Source organism: Halyomorpha halys, unplaced genomic scaffold (genome assembly GCF_000696795.3).
Source record: "Halyomorpha halys isolate HHAL.00 unplaced genomic scaffold, Hhal_1.1 Scaffold251.1, whole genome shotgun sequence".
Lineage (NCBI taxonomy): Eukaryota > Metazoa > Arthropoda > Insecta > Hemiptera > Pentatomidae > Halyomorpha > Halyomorpha halys.
The window spans coordinates 1,760,684-1,774,796 of record NW_027106674.1 but is presented as its reverse complement, the minus strand read 5'-3'; the positions used below and the strand labels follow the sequence as shown (position 1 = coordinate 1,774,796).

Genomic DNA, 14,113 nt, shown 5'->3' with positions numbered 1-14,113 from the left:
CCATCTCTAGTATATGCTTGTGGCATCCTATGGTACCGTGCCATCTCTAGTATATGCTTGTGGCATCCTATGGTACCGCCATCTCTCGCTTGCGGCACCAAGATTTGAGTATTAAGGTATTAAAAGTATTTTCCATACTCTTTTATTATCTTCTGCTGTATCGTTATGGTTTATAGACCACCTAGTTCTTTTGTAGATGTTCCATACTTCGCTGTATGTAAAAATGAATACTTTGCAATGTGGTCCTTAACCCTTAGTCAACTATAAATAGTTTTAGAAGCAGTCATTAAATGAACTCCGCCTACATTAAGGTTGAATGAAGAGAGGTGATTTACCAGTGATGTGTACCAGGTGGTCGGAACACGTGGGCCTCAAGGAGCTACCACTCAGGACAGGGGTAGGAAGGCAGATGTGAACCTCGATACCGGAACTACTGGAGCATCGGGCCCTAAAAAAAAAATGCATCCTCCAAGCTGATGCTTCTGTTGTCAGCACAACAACAAACAAAAAAGTAATAAAAAAAGGGTTAGTCAATTAAAGACACCTTGATGGGTTCTAACGCGTCATTAATTGCTTCACTGCTGTTCACACATTGTCTTCTTACTCTAAGCCATTAAAATGAGTATTATTAATATTATCTTAATCACTATATCAGGTATTTATTATATCAAACTAATATAGAATTATATGTCTTATATCGTTACCTCAAAAATCTAGCCATTTTTTTCTCGATTTTACCGATGTTCTGCAGAGAGCCCTTTTTACAAATCTAGATTGTCCTCTTGTTATCTTTCCTTTTAGTGGTAAAGCATTTGGTTATTACTCTTTCAGGTTATTGTCTTAATATTATCACGAGGATCGGAGCATAATTAATTCTTATACAAGGTATACTTGTATCCAGATGTGGATTTCTGTGCAGAGTAACTTTTTTTGTCTCGTAATTTTTTTTCTTCAGGTTTCTATAACATATTGCTAACATTTTCCATGAAGGAGTGTATAGGCAATTTAAAAAAAAACCTATTTTTACATTCGTATGTTTTTTAGTTATTGAGTCTTGTAAGTCTTTTGTTGGCTAGTCTGACCAAATCAATTCCTAGACTCTTTTTCAGAATCATGAAGTGTCCTTACCTCAGGATTTTTTTACTCTAATTATTTGTGTATAAAAGCCTAACTCTTATGTTGGACGTGGAATTTCGGCGATTTACAGCAGTTCCATCATGTAATCGATGAGTCGGTTCTCTAAATTATGTATGGGGCAGCACTGCTAAGTCAATTCTATATGATTTTCCCGGCCAATTAGAAGCATTCTTCTTACATAAACTATTTCACTGGTTGAAGTTCTGTGAAGTAGCATAGAAATCTCTATTGTTGAAGGCCCTTCGGATGGGACCGCTTAAGGGCAACTGAAATGGGTTTTGTTTGTGAATGAAGTCATTTGAGTTCCTTCAGTGAAAACGTGTCGTTTACTGGTCAAGTAAAATAATGAGTCCGTTATAGCGTGAGTGTGTTAAGGCGTCACCTTATCAACCCTGAGTCTGCAGGTTTACTTTTGAGAACTTGACCTTCCCACACTGCTTAGAATAGGTTGGTCACCTTTAGCACTAATCCCTTCTACACTCGTCTATCAGAAATGGCCAGGTAAGGGGTAGACATAAAAAAGATGAAATGGCCTAAATTTTTTTTCATGAGGCCAATTGAAGAATTGAGCATGGGCTGCCAGACCGTAGTAATTAGATCTATATTAGTCTGCCTTATCGTATTAATTTTTAAATGAAAAATTAAATCTTCGATAAATCTCGAACTCTGACGAAGTCTTGAAAAGTTGGTAACCCTTATCTTAATGAAGTGAGATTGTGATAATATATTTCGCAATAAATAAACAAAGAAAACATTGATGTAATAAAATATTGAGTCTTCCTTCTTCTTTGTGGTAAAACGTAACATCCACGGAAAACCCTGAGTGATATTGGAGAAAGCTTCATAATTCCAGAGTTCACAGTCTTTCCTGAAATTATCAAATGGAACGGGAGAGAGAAGCATGGCTCCCCCTTTGATAGTTAATAGTTGGAACGAAACGAAACTTTTGTTAAAAGGGGAAGAGGGAAATGAACTGTAGGAAAGTGCCATGGAGCTGAGGTAGGTTTCCTGAGGAAGTGGGCCATTCTGGAACCGGTAGTTTATGGAAAATAACCGGTAGCGATATGCCGGTTAAGCAGAACTGTACTATTCTCGAGTTATGGAACTGATAGCTCTCATTAAGTGAAAGGAGAAAGATCATTTATAACTTATTTTGACTTTAATGCAGCATTAGATTGAGCTTTCGGAGGACTTGAGAATCGTAAATCTGAATTAAACATTGAAGAGCATTTGACATTTTATTTTTAAATTATTAGTTCAATAGAGATTTTAAATCTATGAAAAGATGGGAAAGGGAAGGGGGTTGCATACTACAATTGATAAAGCTAAAGAAAATTAAAAAAAAAAATATTGATAACCAAACATGCTTCGTTTAGCAGTAGGCAAGTACTATACAAAAAATATTTATGTGAAAGTATATTGACAACAAAAAGTATAATAAATATTTTAAATAGTAATAATTGAACTAAGTTATTTAGTATCAAATGTGCTTTAAACTAATTTTAATTTCATAGTTTAATTATAATGACTATGTTAAAACTGTACGATAAAATATAAAATGGAATATGTAAATATAGAATTTTCCTTTTTCTTTTCTATTAAAAAAAATGGAAAAAAAAATTGACTAAATCTTTGATTATTAATGAAATATACTCAGTTAGATATTATTACAAAACTTTTAAGTAACAAAATTTTATGTTCTTTATAATTGTAATATTTACAACCATATTATTGAACTGCTGTACAGAATCATTGCATCACTCTGGTATTTTAATTATGTTTCCATGTTACCAAAGGAAGGCAAGCTTTGTATTCACGTAGCAAATAAAAATTTCTCTCTTATATTATACGTATTGTAGGTATAATATAGTATAGTATTATACGTTTTAGGCACAAGGCAGGTATCCTGGGCCCTATTTCATTATAAAGTACAAACTAATACTATCAGTCTTGTAGATTTATCTTAATACAATCACACTGACTTGTACAATAGTAACTTGTACTTTAGTACTTTTGAACTCCTGTAACATCACTAATAGTCATCTCTATTATCAAAAAAATAAGTATTAGTGCTTTTGAACTAATACTATTAGCTTTCATTATGAAACAGGGGCCAGGGGTTGTACTTTAAGTTGTTGGTGTTGTACTTTCAGAGCTCTCTCTGTCCAGACACGTTTGTCAACCCCGTTTCCCTCTATATTGACCACGAATTCCAAATACTCTGGACTATTTGATTTCACTCTGCTGTGCAATGGCGTGCTGATTAATTACCGTTCCTGAAAATGTCATGATTCTAAAATGATAATATTCCGATAAGGGTTCACGTTCTTGTTAAAATATAAGTAGACACTTTAATAAAATAAAAATAAAAAAAAAAAGATAAATTACATCTAAGGTTCTTTATGAACCATAATTTTCTTTTGCCTATGGAATATGTTACCTCTAGAATTGTTTGTAATATTGTTGAGTGTAGCGAAATCACCAACATGAAAAAATAAAAAACATATTATGAAGTAAGGTAATATTAATTAAAAAACGACTCACTAGTAGTCGTTTCGCCAATTCAGACATTCGTGAAAGTTTTTTTTCTTTTCTTTTTTTTTTTTAATAATTTATTTATTGTTATTTACAACTGTATACACATATATACAATAAGTAAATTTGCTGTAGGTGACATAGTGACATGATACAAACATGTGGAGAATCTACCCACTGATAGAACTCCAATAATATTTCTATAGGAGAAGATCTCGAGGCCATCTTCTTTTCAGACGCCTAGGAGGATTATTAAGTAATGAAGGAGAAGCCAGGTTAGAAACGAGTGGATTTGGGTGGTTGAGAAGTTTATTATGGAAGGAACGGTATCTAGCTCTGGCCAAATCGGCAACATATGGAACATTGAGGTCCTGATGGATGACTTGATTTGTGACAAAGTAAGGAGCATTAAGGATTTTACGAAGGATTTTTTGTAAAAGTAATAATCAAGAAAACAATTTCTATATGTTTTCTTCTAATGATTGGGCTAGGCCACCTATCTCTAAGCTTTATTTCACTTCTTACCGTACTTTCTTAAGTATTTGATGAAGGAAGAAATCATTTTTGGATCTTTATGATTTTTTATTAAGAATGCACACTTTACAACTTCATACGAATTTCCGGAATTATTTATAGGCATAATATCAGTAGTGGCTGCTACTTCGATTTTTTTTGTTTTCAAACCTCTTAAAAAAAAACAAAAAAAAAACTTGGAAGATTATTGATTGACCGTGTGTAAAGATGAAAGGAATATGGTCCGGGTGCGGTCAAGAAAAGTTTTTCTTGACCGCACCCGGACCATATTCCTTTCAAAAAAAAAACTTGTATTTACATTGAATATTTATTTCTGTTGGGACGATTGAGTTAGGCGGGCACGAAACCTCTATTGGTTAACCAACACATAACCTCTCGCTATCACTGTGGAATGCTGGGAAACCATAAAATAAAATTAATATTCCTACTAAGGTGGAATATTATTCTTTTTTATGTATTATAATTTGTAGCTTTTTTTTCTTCTTTGGAATGGCATTGCGATACGAAACAAACATTATAACATTTAACTTGCATCCAGATGTTTTGATAATCGATTCAAACTGTAGTTACACTGGTGTAGTTCTTAATGTCCATTGTGGACAAGTTTCGTCAGCCTGATGAGGTTAGTCCGAGATCAGTAAATAGCTTGAAAATTTTTCTGGAGACATCCTACAAGGTTTACAGCATATATCAGTTCCTGCCACCGAGGTATTGGAGTGTCATTACCAAATTTCGAGTGTTCCATGGAACATCTCAAGAGAAAAGTCTGGTGCTTGTGAGTACAAATAAATGTTTCATAATAGACATGTATCCTGTTCGGTTTTTTACCATTTTAAATATTTTATTAAGCCAATTACTTGTTTATTATTGATTACTTAAAAATTTAGGAGGGTTAGAAAATCATTTTTTACATAAAATATATATATTTTAAATAAATGTTCAAGTCAAACTACTTCAGTATTTGAACAGACTAGGTTTCTGAAGTTGTGTTGTGGACCAGTGTAAATACCATATATATCATAATCTATATTCATTTGCTAACTATTATTAACTTTTATTAGTATTTTTCTATTCATATAGCTACAGTCTATCGATTGATTGTTTCTTATAATTGGTATTAGCCATGATATGTAATTGTGATTCGTTAACCAATCAACTAAATAGTTTCATTCCGTACTGAATGACTGAAGTACCATTTTTTTAAAATTTCTAGCAAACATTAATATACACAAAAACGATTATTAGGATTATTAGCAAACTTCAAAGTTTCAAAAGGATTATTACATCCTTATCATTTCAACGAACTTTATATGGTTTTCGTGTTATATGGTGTACTTACGTCTGCCTTATGTGGGAGAAACTTTAGTAATAAACCAGTGTACCTCTACACATGAAGGGTCAGGGATTCAGTACTTTGCAATGAAGTACTGTTTCTTGAACTACGGTTGTGCAAGGAGGTTATTTGTTCATGATCACGCTTTTCTACCTGATTTTTCCTGCATTAAGGGCACTCACCTTTTGAGTCAGTCGGTTAACCCACGACTACAGTAGCAGAATATATAATTATCTGTCACAGCCGGATTTGAACCTAGATCCTTGGAGTTAGTAGTACTGTGCCTTACTAACTGAGCTTCCCCGCTCCACAGATTAAGTAATAGGGTTTTTAAATTTAGTTTCGATGGTAATAACAGTTTTATTAATTCTTATGTAATACGTGTGTAAACTTCTTTGTTATATTCTTTATTTAAACCTGATGAAAATTCAAAAACATATTTATATGGTCTAATGGTCAAATGTTTGGCATCCTATTCGAAATTAAACTAACTTTAAATTGTTTCAAACTGTATGATCCTGTCAATCTGAATAAGGCATTACGATTGTATAATTCTACAAACTATTCTTCCTATATTACCTTATATATACCTCTAAAATATATATACACTGCAACAAACTAAAAATGATTACTTCCGGAAAGAAAAAGTACATACAAATATTGGGGAAAAAAACTACCTCTAATTCTACGTTCACCGTGTTAGTGACTCACTTACTTCCCCCTCTCTCTCACCCTCCTCCCCTCCAAAAAAAACAAAAAAAAAAAACGAAAACTACCTTTACTCACTGAAGGTAGATTTAAGGTAGTTTTTAATTATCTCTATTCTAACATGAAAATTTGTAATTCAAACTTCTTCTGCTACAAATTAAAAATAAAATTATTAATTACAAATTTAGATTTATTCTTCTTACCAAAATCACATTGATTGCTAAACTCTTGTGTAAGTGCATCCATTCCTCTGAAATACTTTAGAGGTCGAATCTTAGGAGCTATGTGTCCAACACCAATGTGACTGTAGTAGACATGAATTTTTAAAATTATTTTTATTCCAAAATCTTTACAAATAAAAATTAGTTGTTTCTATATAATTAAACAGAATGAGAACATTTGGATTTAACTAAAGATTGGAAAAATGGGTTTCTATCATATCGCTGTGTCGGGAGTATAATGACGTAATTGTAATTTTTTTAAAAATATTCACAAACATGCATTTACTAGATGTTTGTGAATCAACGTAATTATAATTACTGCCTATTGCATCGGGAATTGCAAATAGAGAGAATAGAGGATTACATCAAAAAAATGTTCATGAGGTTCCACTCCCAGTTCCTACAGTTAAAGCAGTAGTGACCTACAACTTGGGAAACTCAACCATAACCTGAAGATAGAAGCCCCTGCTGCTGCAGGAAACCCTGTTATAAATTCTATATCTATCAGTTCTGTTATTGTCACTCTAAAATTTTATTTTATCTTAATTTATTTATTTTTTCCCCATTAGAAGTCTATTATTTATGTTGATAAATCCATAAATGTCATTGTTTTTGTTATTAACTTTACTTTTATCTTTTATTAGGAATTATTAATTTAATTTAATAATCCTTTTACTGGAAGAGTCTTATGGAATTTTATGTCATTCACTAAATCCTTATTAATTTAATCTATTTATTTTATCTCTTTTTATGTTATTTATAACATTGTATATAGTTAGGGGTGTATTTTGTATGGGACTATACCCCCTTTCCATAATCAATTGTAAAAAAAAATGTACCTCTTACATCAACCATGTAAAGCCCACCTGGTTGATCTGGTATTAAATAAATAAAAATGTAATAATTTTAATTACGAAATGTCTCCCTTGGCGAATTTTTAAGGACAATTATATCGACTTACAAACATCTACTGAAAGCATTTTTGAGCCCAGTTACCGACAGTTAAAGGAGTAGTAGCTTAGAACTTGGAAAACCCAACCTCATTTCGAAGACTAGAGCCCAGACTACTTCTTGAAGAAATCTTGTTAGGAATTCTATAGTTACCTATTCTATTATTGTGATTACTACTATTTTATTTATTTTTTCTCTTCGTCATTTATATATATTAATTTTTTTTCACAAATTAATTCATCGTTATTATTTCAATTTTTCGATGTTTATAGCGTTGTGAATTGTTAGGGGTGTTTTTTGCCAGAGGCTATACTCTCCATAATCAATTTTAGTAAAAAAAAAATTAAGTGATATATTAACCATGCAAGAACCACCAGGCCGATCTGGTATAAAAAAAGTATAAATAAAAATGCTGCATTATTATACTTCCTAAACAGCAATATAGTTTTTGGCTAAGCCTTTTTGTTAATTGGAGCTACCTAAGTAGTTAAGAATGATTAACGACTATGTATCCAGTCACTGTGTATAGTTAACTTGATAAGAGCAGCATTTTACCATAGTAATAATAATTTATTTATTTGTTTTTGGGGCAACCTCCGTACGAGGTATTGGTAATAGAGTTAGTCAGTGAAATACATAAAATAATTAATCGATTGTAATAATTTTACATAAATGGTGAGTTAAAGATCGTTTATATGAACTAATAATAAACAATATATCCAAGCTGGGTGATCTACATTCGTTAGAATAAAACAAAAACGTCACTTCATATTTAATTAAACTATACTATACATAAACTATACATCCTATTGAAACGATAGGTATCCAGCTCTAAGCAAAAGGTTTTGCGTTACCTATATAAAAAGAAGTTTAAGATCCAATTCTGAGGGTACAGACAGAAATTCATACAAATGATTGCTTAGTTTCGGCATGTATCGGATTCGGTTCTCATGATACGTGTGGCAATTTGTAAAAAAATTGAAACAATCCTCCATTGCCGTTCCATCACAAGCTGGACAAAACTTCTGTGGGTCCAAATTATTTTTGTATGAACCGACACTTTGAGTAATTTCATATTTACCGGAGAGTCGTAGTTGGGCAATTATTATCAACTGAGTTATAGAGCAGCTGATTTTTAGGTAGCTTTGAGGAGCATCAGTTTTAATGAAGACCTTGTATGTCTATTCTCGTAATAACAAGAGGTCTTTATCCATGACAAATTCCCTGTATCTATCCAAGATCTTCCTCATTCTAATTTAGATACTTACCGCATCATCAAGTAGTATCGGGTCAAACATTCCGAAGCTCTTCAATATTTGTCTTATCCGCGTTGCTACTGTTTAGCTGCAGTAGATTTAAATAACATTGTTTCATGAAGCGAATACAACTAATGTTAAGTATTTTTATTAGCCAAGATAGAGTTTGTATTAATACGTGATATCCCAAAGGAATAGGTGCCATTTCTAATTCTACCTTAAAGTGTGGTGTGTTTCGTTGCAAACATAGTAGTCGCTTGTAGTACCTAGCTTGTATATTTTCCAATTCCTCTATGTGCTTCGTGGCCGAAATAGGTGCAGCGTAGAGAATACAACTCAACATTGTCGACTCGTAAAGATTCTGCCTGGCATCCCATGAGATTATTTCAGCCTTCGCACAGCTGCTTAGTACCGCCCCGATGCTTGAGTTACTTTGAGATACTATATGCTTCATCGCACTGTTAAAAAGTCCTCATGAACTAAACTTACTAAACTTGGTACTTTATACCAAAGTATTTATTATACAGGTACTTCTTCAATAATACTCCCCAGGAAACATAAACTTTTGCTTCTTTTAGGCCTACCCGTTTTTAACAGTTTTGTTTTTTCTGTATTAACGGTCAAGGAGTTTGATTTGCAGTATATATTTAAAATATTTAGTTTCGATTGGACATCGGTCACAGAGTTCCCAATCAAGTCCAAATCATCCGGATAAATGAGGGTCATAATTTCTTCCTATGCTGATATCCTCATTTCACGCGCCCCATTTCTTTGCAAAAACTTGTCTATATCCGCGATAAATCAGAATTTTCTCTACAAATAAAGGATTTACTATAAAAAACAATAATGAAAGATTAAATTTGTATTAAAGTTGTATTAGATTTAATTCCTTCTATCCGAGATATAATTTTAAGCATTGGGCTAATTTGAATACATAAATCTGCTTGACTGGTTAGTAATGAAGGTGTTGCTAAGCAACCTTGCTCTTCTAAAAAATAATTTTTGAATACAGCAATATTTTCAGAATCAAAATATAATGCAAAAATATCAGTATTTAGACTAACCACCATATTTCATTATTGGGACACTCGAATTAAATTCTTACTAGCATTTTTAATTGAAGTTAACTTAGACTGTTTAGTCTAGTGGTTAGTAGTTAACTTAGAGGTTAGTAGTTAACCTAGTGGTTAGTAGTTAACTTAGATGTTTTCCGTCTAGTACATCGTTTGGGAATACGTAAGTTGTTTCGTTCGTTAATAGCTTAATGCTTTTAACTTTGTTTACTAAATTCCTTTAGAATGTGGAATTTAAATTGGTATTTCATCTTAAGAAAAAATCGATTTGTAATCAGGTTTAGAGCTATATTCTAAGTGAATTTAAACTTCTGTTTCGAATCAAAATCTTAATACTAATCTAGTAATACAAAAGAAAAAATTTTTTTATATATATTAACATATTATTAAATTAAACTAAATTTCAATTTAAAGAACAAGCTTTCTCATCAGGTTTATTACTTATTACAATCCATATGTTTTATATAATGTGCAACCATATGTTTTGTATAATATCCGATATTGCTGATTGAAAGAACCTAAATTCATCTTTATTTAGTTAAAATGAATTATAATTTATCAAGTTGTTAAGTGAGCAGGTACGTACCAACGTTGTTTGATCTGTGTTTTGAACACTTAATCCTGTAAAAACTGTAATAATCTAATCGAAAGCTGTTTTTTTTTACATATTTTAACAGCAGAGAGGTAGGAAATGATAAAGATCAGAAGGTATAATGGCTAGCACTTACGGTGATGATGGGGGAGTTTATTAAAAGAGAAAGGGGTGCTAGAAGAAGGGTTGAATGAAGCTACTAATCCCACCACTAGTGGCTCACGAGTTAATTAGAGATGAGAGCTAATGGATTAGTGGTGGTATTTGTAAATCTGTGGAGCAGGTGGGGTGGGACCAGCTGGGGCGACAGGTGGCAAGGGCCAGCTGCGTGCAGGTAGCACTCCACTCTACTCCTCTGGCTCGTGGCAGATGAGGATGAGGATGGATAGTTATAGTCATCCTCCAACTGCTTCCTTCTTGATTACTTTTATTGATTATCTACTGAGAATTAATATAGATAAAGATGAACCTTTTGAGCTCTATGGCCGAATATATGCGATTGGCGAGAGTCATCCGTGTGGACTAATATTTCCGAAACGGAAATCCCAAATTACGTGCATTCTCTTTAAGTACACTTAAATGGTATAAAAAATTGTTTTTCCACTTGTTTGATTTAGTCTTACATAACTCATACATTTTACATCAAAATCTGGTACTAAACAAAAATTTCCGTAAATTCCTACCCCCTACATACTTCCTCATCACCACCCTTGAAGAATGGTACCAAAACTGGAGGATTAAAATAAATTCCAATAAATCCCACCAAATCACATTTACCCTTCGACGTAAACCCATGACCTCTTGTCCTACAGTATCCTGTAATAATACCCCACTTATTCCTGTCGAACAGATCCGTTACTTCATCTCGACAAACGACTGACATGGAATCCTCACACAAGACTAAAAAGACAAGAAACTGCTCGTAGATTCCGACTATTCTAAATTGGCAATCCATTACAAAAGACTGATCTACATGACTATTATAAGGCCTATCTGGACAAACGGAGTTGAGCTTTGGGGCTCCACTAAACCATCAAATTCCTCCAGAATCCAATCCTTACAGTCCAAAATCCTTAATGCTCCTTACTTTGTCACAAATCAAGTCATCCATCAGGACCTCAATGTTCCATATGTTGCCGATTTGGTCAGAACCAGATACCGTTCCTTCCATAATAAACTTCACAACCACCCAAATCCACTTGTTTCTAACCTGGATTCTCCTTCATTACCTAATAATCCTCCTAGGCGTCTGAAAAGAAGATGGCCTCGAGATCTTCTCCTCTAGAAATGTTATTGGAGTTCTATCAGTGGGTAGATTCTCCACATGTTTGTATCATGTCACTATGTCACCTACAGCAAATTTACTTGTTGTATGTATGTGTATACAGTTGTAAATAACCATAAATAAATTATTAAAAAAAAAATTTAGTGAATTTCATTTAGTGCAAATGGAAGAAATTTTACGAAAATATCCTCCAAGTAGAAGGGTGGCAGGAGGAAAAAGAAAATCTGAGGATTTACCGTTTCGGCTAATTGAAAGAAATTTTTTATTGAAATGTGAGAATCGTGCGGGCGTTAAACAGTTGACAAGAAGAAAGTGTGTTGTTTGCGTAAAAAGTAAGAGGAACAATAAGCAATACGAATGCAAAAAGTGCGTTGTCCGTCTATGTATCGATAATTGTTTTGAAATTTTTCACACACCATTAAATCATTAATTTTTTAATGTTTATAATAAATAATTTCAATACTCAAAAATAACATTCTTTATTTATGTAACCTTATACAAAAGAATTACTATAATTTATTACTGTTTGCGCCTTGAATAGTCACTTCAGTGTTTTTAAAAAAGTATTTCGGCTCCAGCAAAGGTCAGCGATACCCATGGTTCCATTTCGACCGGGAGTATTCAGAGCTCAAAGGTTAAGATGTACTTCAAACTTAATCCTTTTCTTGATACGGGATATTGCTGAAGCACCTGTAATTTCTTGAATGTCCGTATCTCTTATATATCGTCAGAGCAAAAGCAAAATCATTGATCCTGCCATCTGAATGCTTAGATTGCCCCATAACGCCCGTGCTCTGGTATTTAATAAATGACAGACAACAGAAACAAATTAATAGAGATTAATTACAGTACTACCATGGAAATCATCGATCCATAAACGCATACGACATGAAGTAGTTCATGACTGGAAAACGAATTGGACAAACTCGACTAACCCATGAATACTTACTGCTTTCAGGAACATCTATATCAACACGTAGATTATGCAGCAACCTACCACTAACTGTTGAACACATACTTGACAGATTGTAGGCATTTGATAGACACTAGATTTCCAGATCATTTGGAAAATTTACTAAACGACAATAGCCCACACATTCCTTGAATATTTTATTACTAAAAGAAAATAAATGTGTACGAATAGCAAATTTGATTTATTTATCTTTTATTACGAGAATCAATATCACTTTCTGTAATCAATCAACTTTTATTTCATTTTTTTAAAAATATTAATTATTAATATCATATCAGCTGATATACTTCAGTATAGAAATTAATGATACAAGGAATGTGTCCGATTGAACGACATTTTGCATAGAAGAATTTTTACCATCTATGTGGTATGTGTGTAGTATGTGGATTGCTTATATAAAAATATATATTCTAAGAACTAATTTATGATCAACTTGGAATCCTTATCATACAATTTTTACAGCTCGTGTGGCGAGGAACTTTTGTTTGAATGATAATCAAAACCACTAAGTACCGTGTACGGGGCTTCGGGGTTTCTAAGCCCGATTTGGGGTTCCCCGTACACGTTGTTATATTGAAATGTATTCATTTATTAATGTAATATATGTATCTGTATTTATATATTTATATTATGTATTTATATTTATTTGTATTCTGTATCTCTATCGGTCCCTGATGGGAACTGACTGAAAAGGGATGCGCTATATTTAATTCAACCCCCAGATACCATCTGAAAACCCCCGCCGTGGTATGCTAGATATGAATATCATAATTACTCATTGGAGTTCCTTTCCAACGGTATCGTGTTCACCAATTTACTATGCTATATATATGAGGCGGCATGCAGGGATTATTAATTATAAAGTAAAATCCTCGTTACATATTTTATATTTACAATTATATACACATTATCAAGAATACTATTATGAGAGAGCACGGTAAACTTATATCCTTATACTTTAATTATAAGAGAATGAATTGAGAAGTACCAGTTGAGATATTTGATATTTATACTGACTCTAAGTTATTAATTCTACTACTGCCATTCTAATTACATCAGAAAAGGTCTTACTTGTTTCGGCAAATCGGCAGGCTTGTCGGCGGTTGTCGTGTAAGGGCGTTCATATGGCCTCTTGGCTGCTGCTCTCTCTTCCTCCGGCCTGTCTTCAGGTGTCCATCTCTCCCAGCCTGTGTCTCTTTGACTGTGTCCACTCCTGCCTCCCCTTGACTGTCCTCCGGTCTTGACTGTCCTCCTTGACTCTCTCTTTCCACTCTGCCTGTCTCTCCTTCACTGTCGTTGACTGTATCCACTCCCTGTTTCTCCTTGACTGTATTCAAAAACTCTTTTTCCTGCCCTTTTGTTACTTTTCTCCCCTCTCCTTCTGACTCCTCCTTCTTTTTGATTTCTGTCCTCTGATTGGGTCCTCTATTTTCAGAGGGGGTGAGAAGGTCCAATGATCTTCGACGAAAGTCCTACCTTTCATCTTTAAAAGTTTCTTCTTTGAAGAAAACCGGC

General features: G+C 33.3%; 1 protein-coding gene across 2 annotated transcripts in view; it reads left to right on the top strand.

Moving 5' to 3' along the window:
• LOC106680246 (protein rhomboid) overlaps window positions 1-14,113 on the top strand; it is a 296,075-nt gene that overhangs the window by 122,943 nt on the left and 159,019 nt on the right. Inside the window, exon 1 of one of the 2 annotated variants that reach the window (XM_014419803.3) lies at window positions 4,731-4,981. The exons of the other annotated variant lie outside the window; for it this stretch is intronic. Coding sequence (XP_014275289.1) covers window positions 4,793-4,981 — 189 coding nt within the window. The 5' untranslated portion in view covers window positions 4,731-4,792. Of the gene's footprint in view, window positions 1-4,730; window positions 4,982-14,113 lie in introns of those variants that run through there. 2 annotated transcript variants of the gene reach the window in all.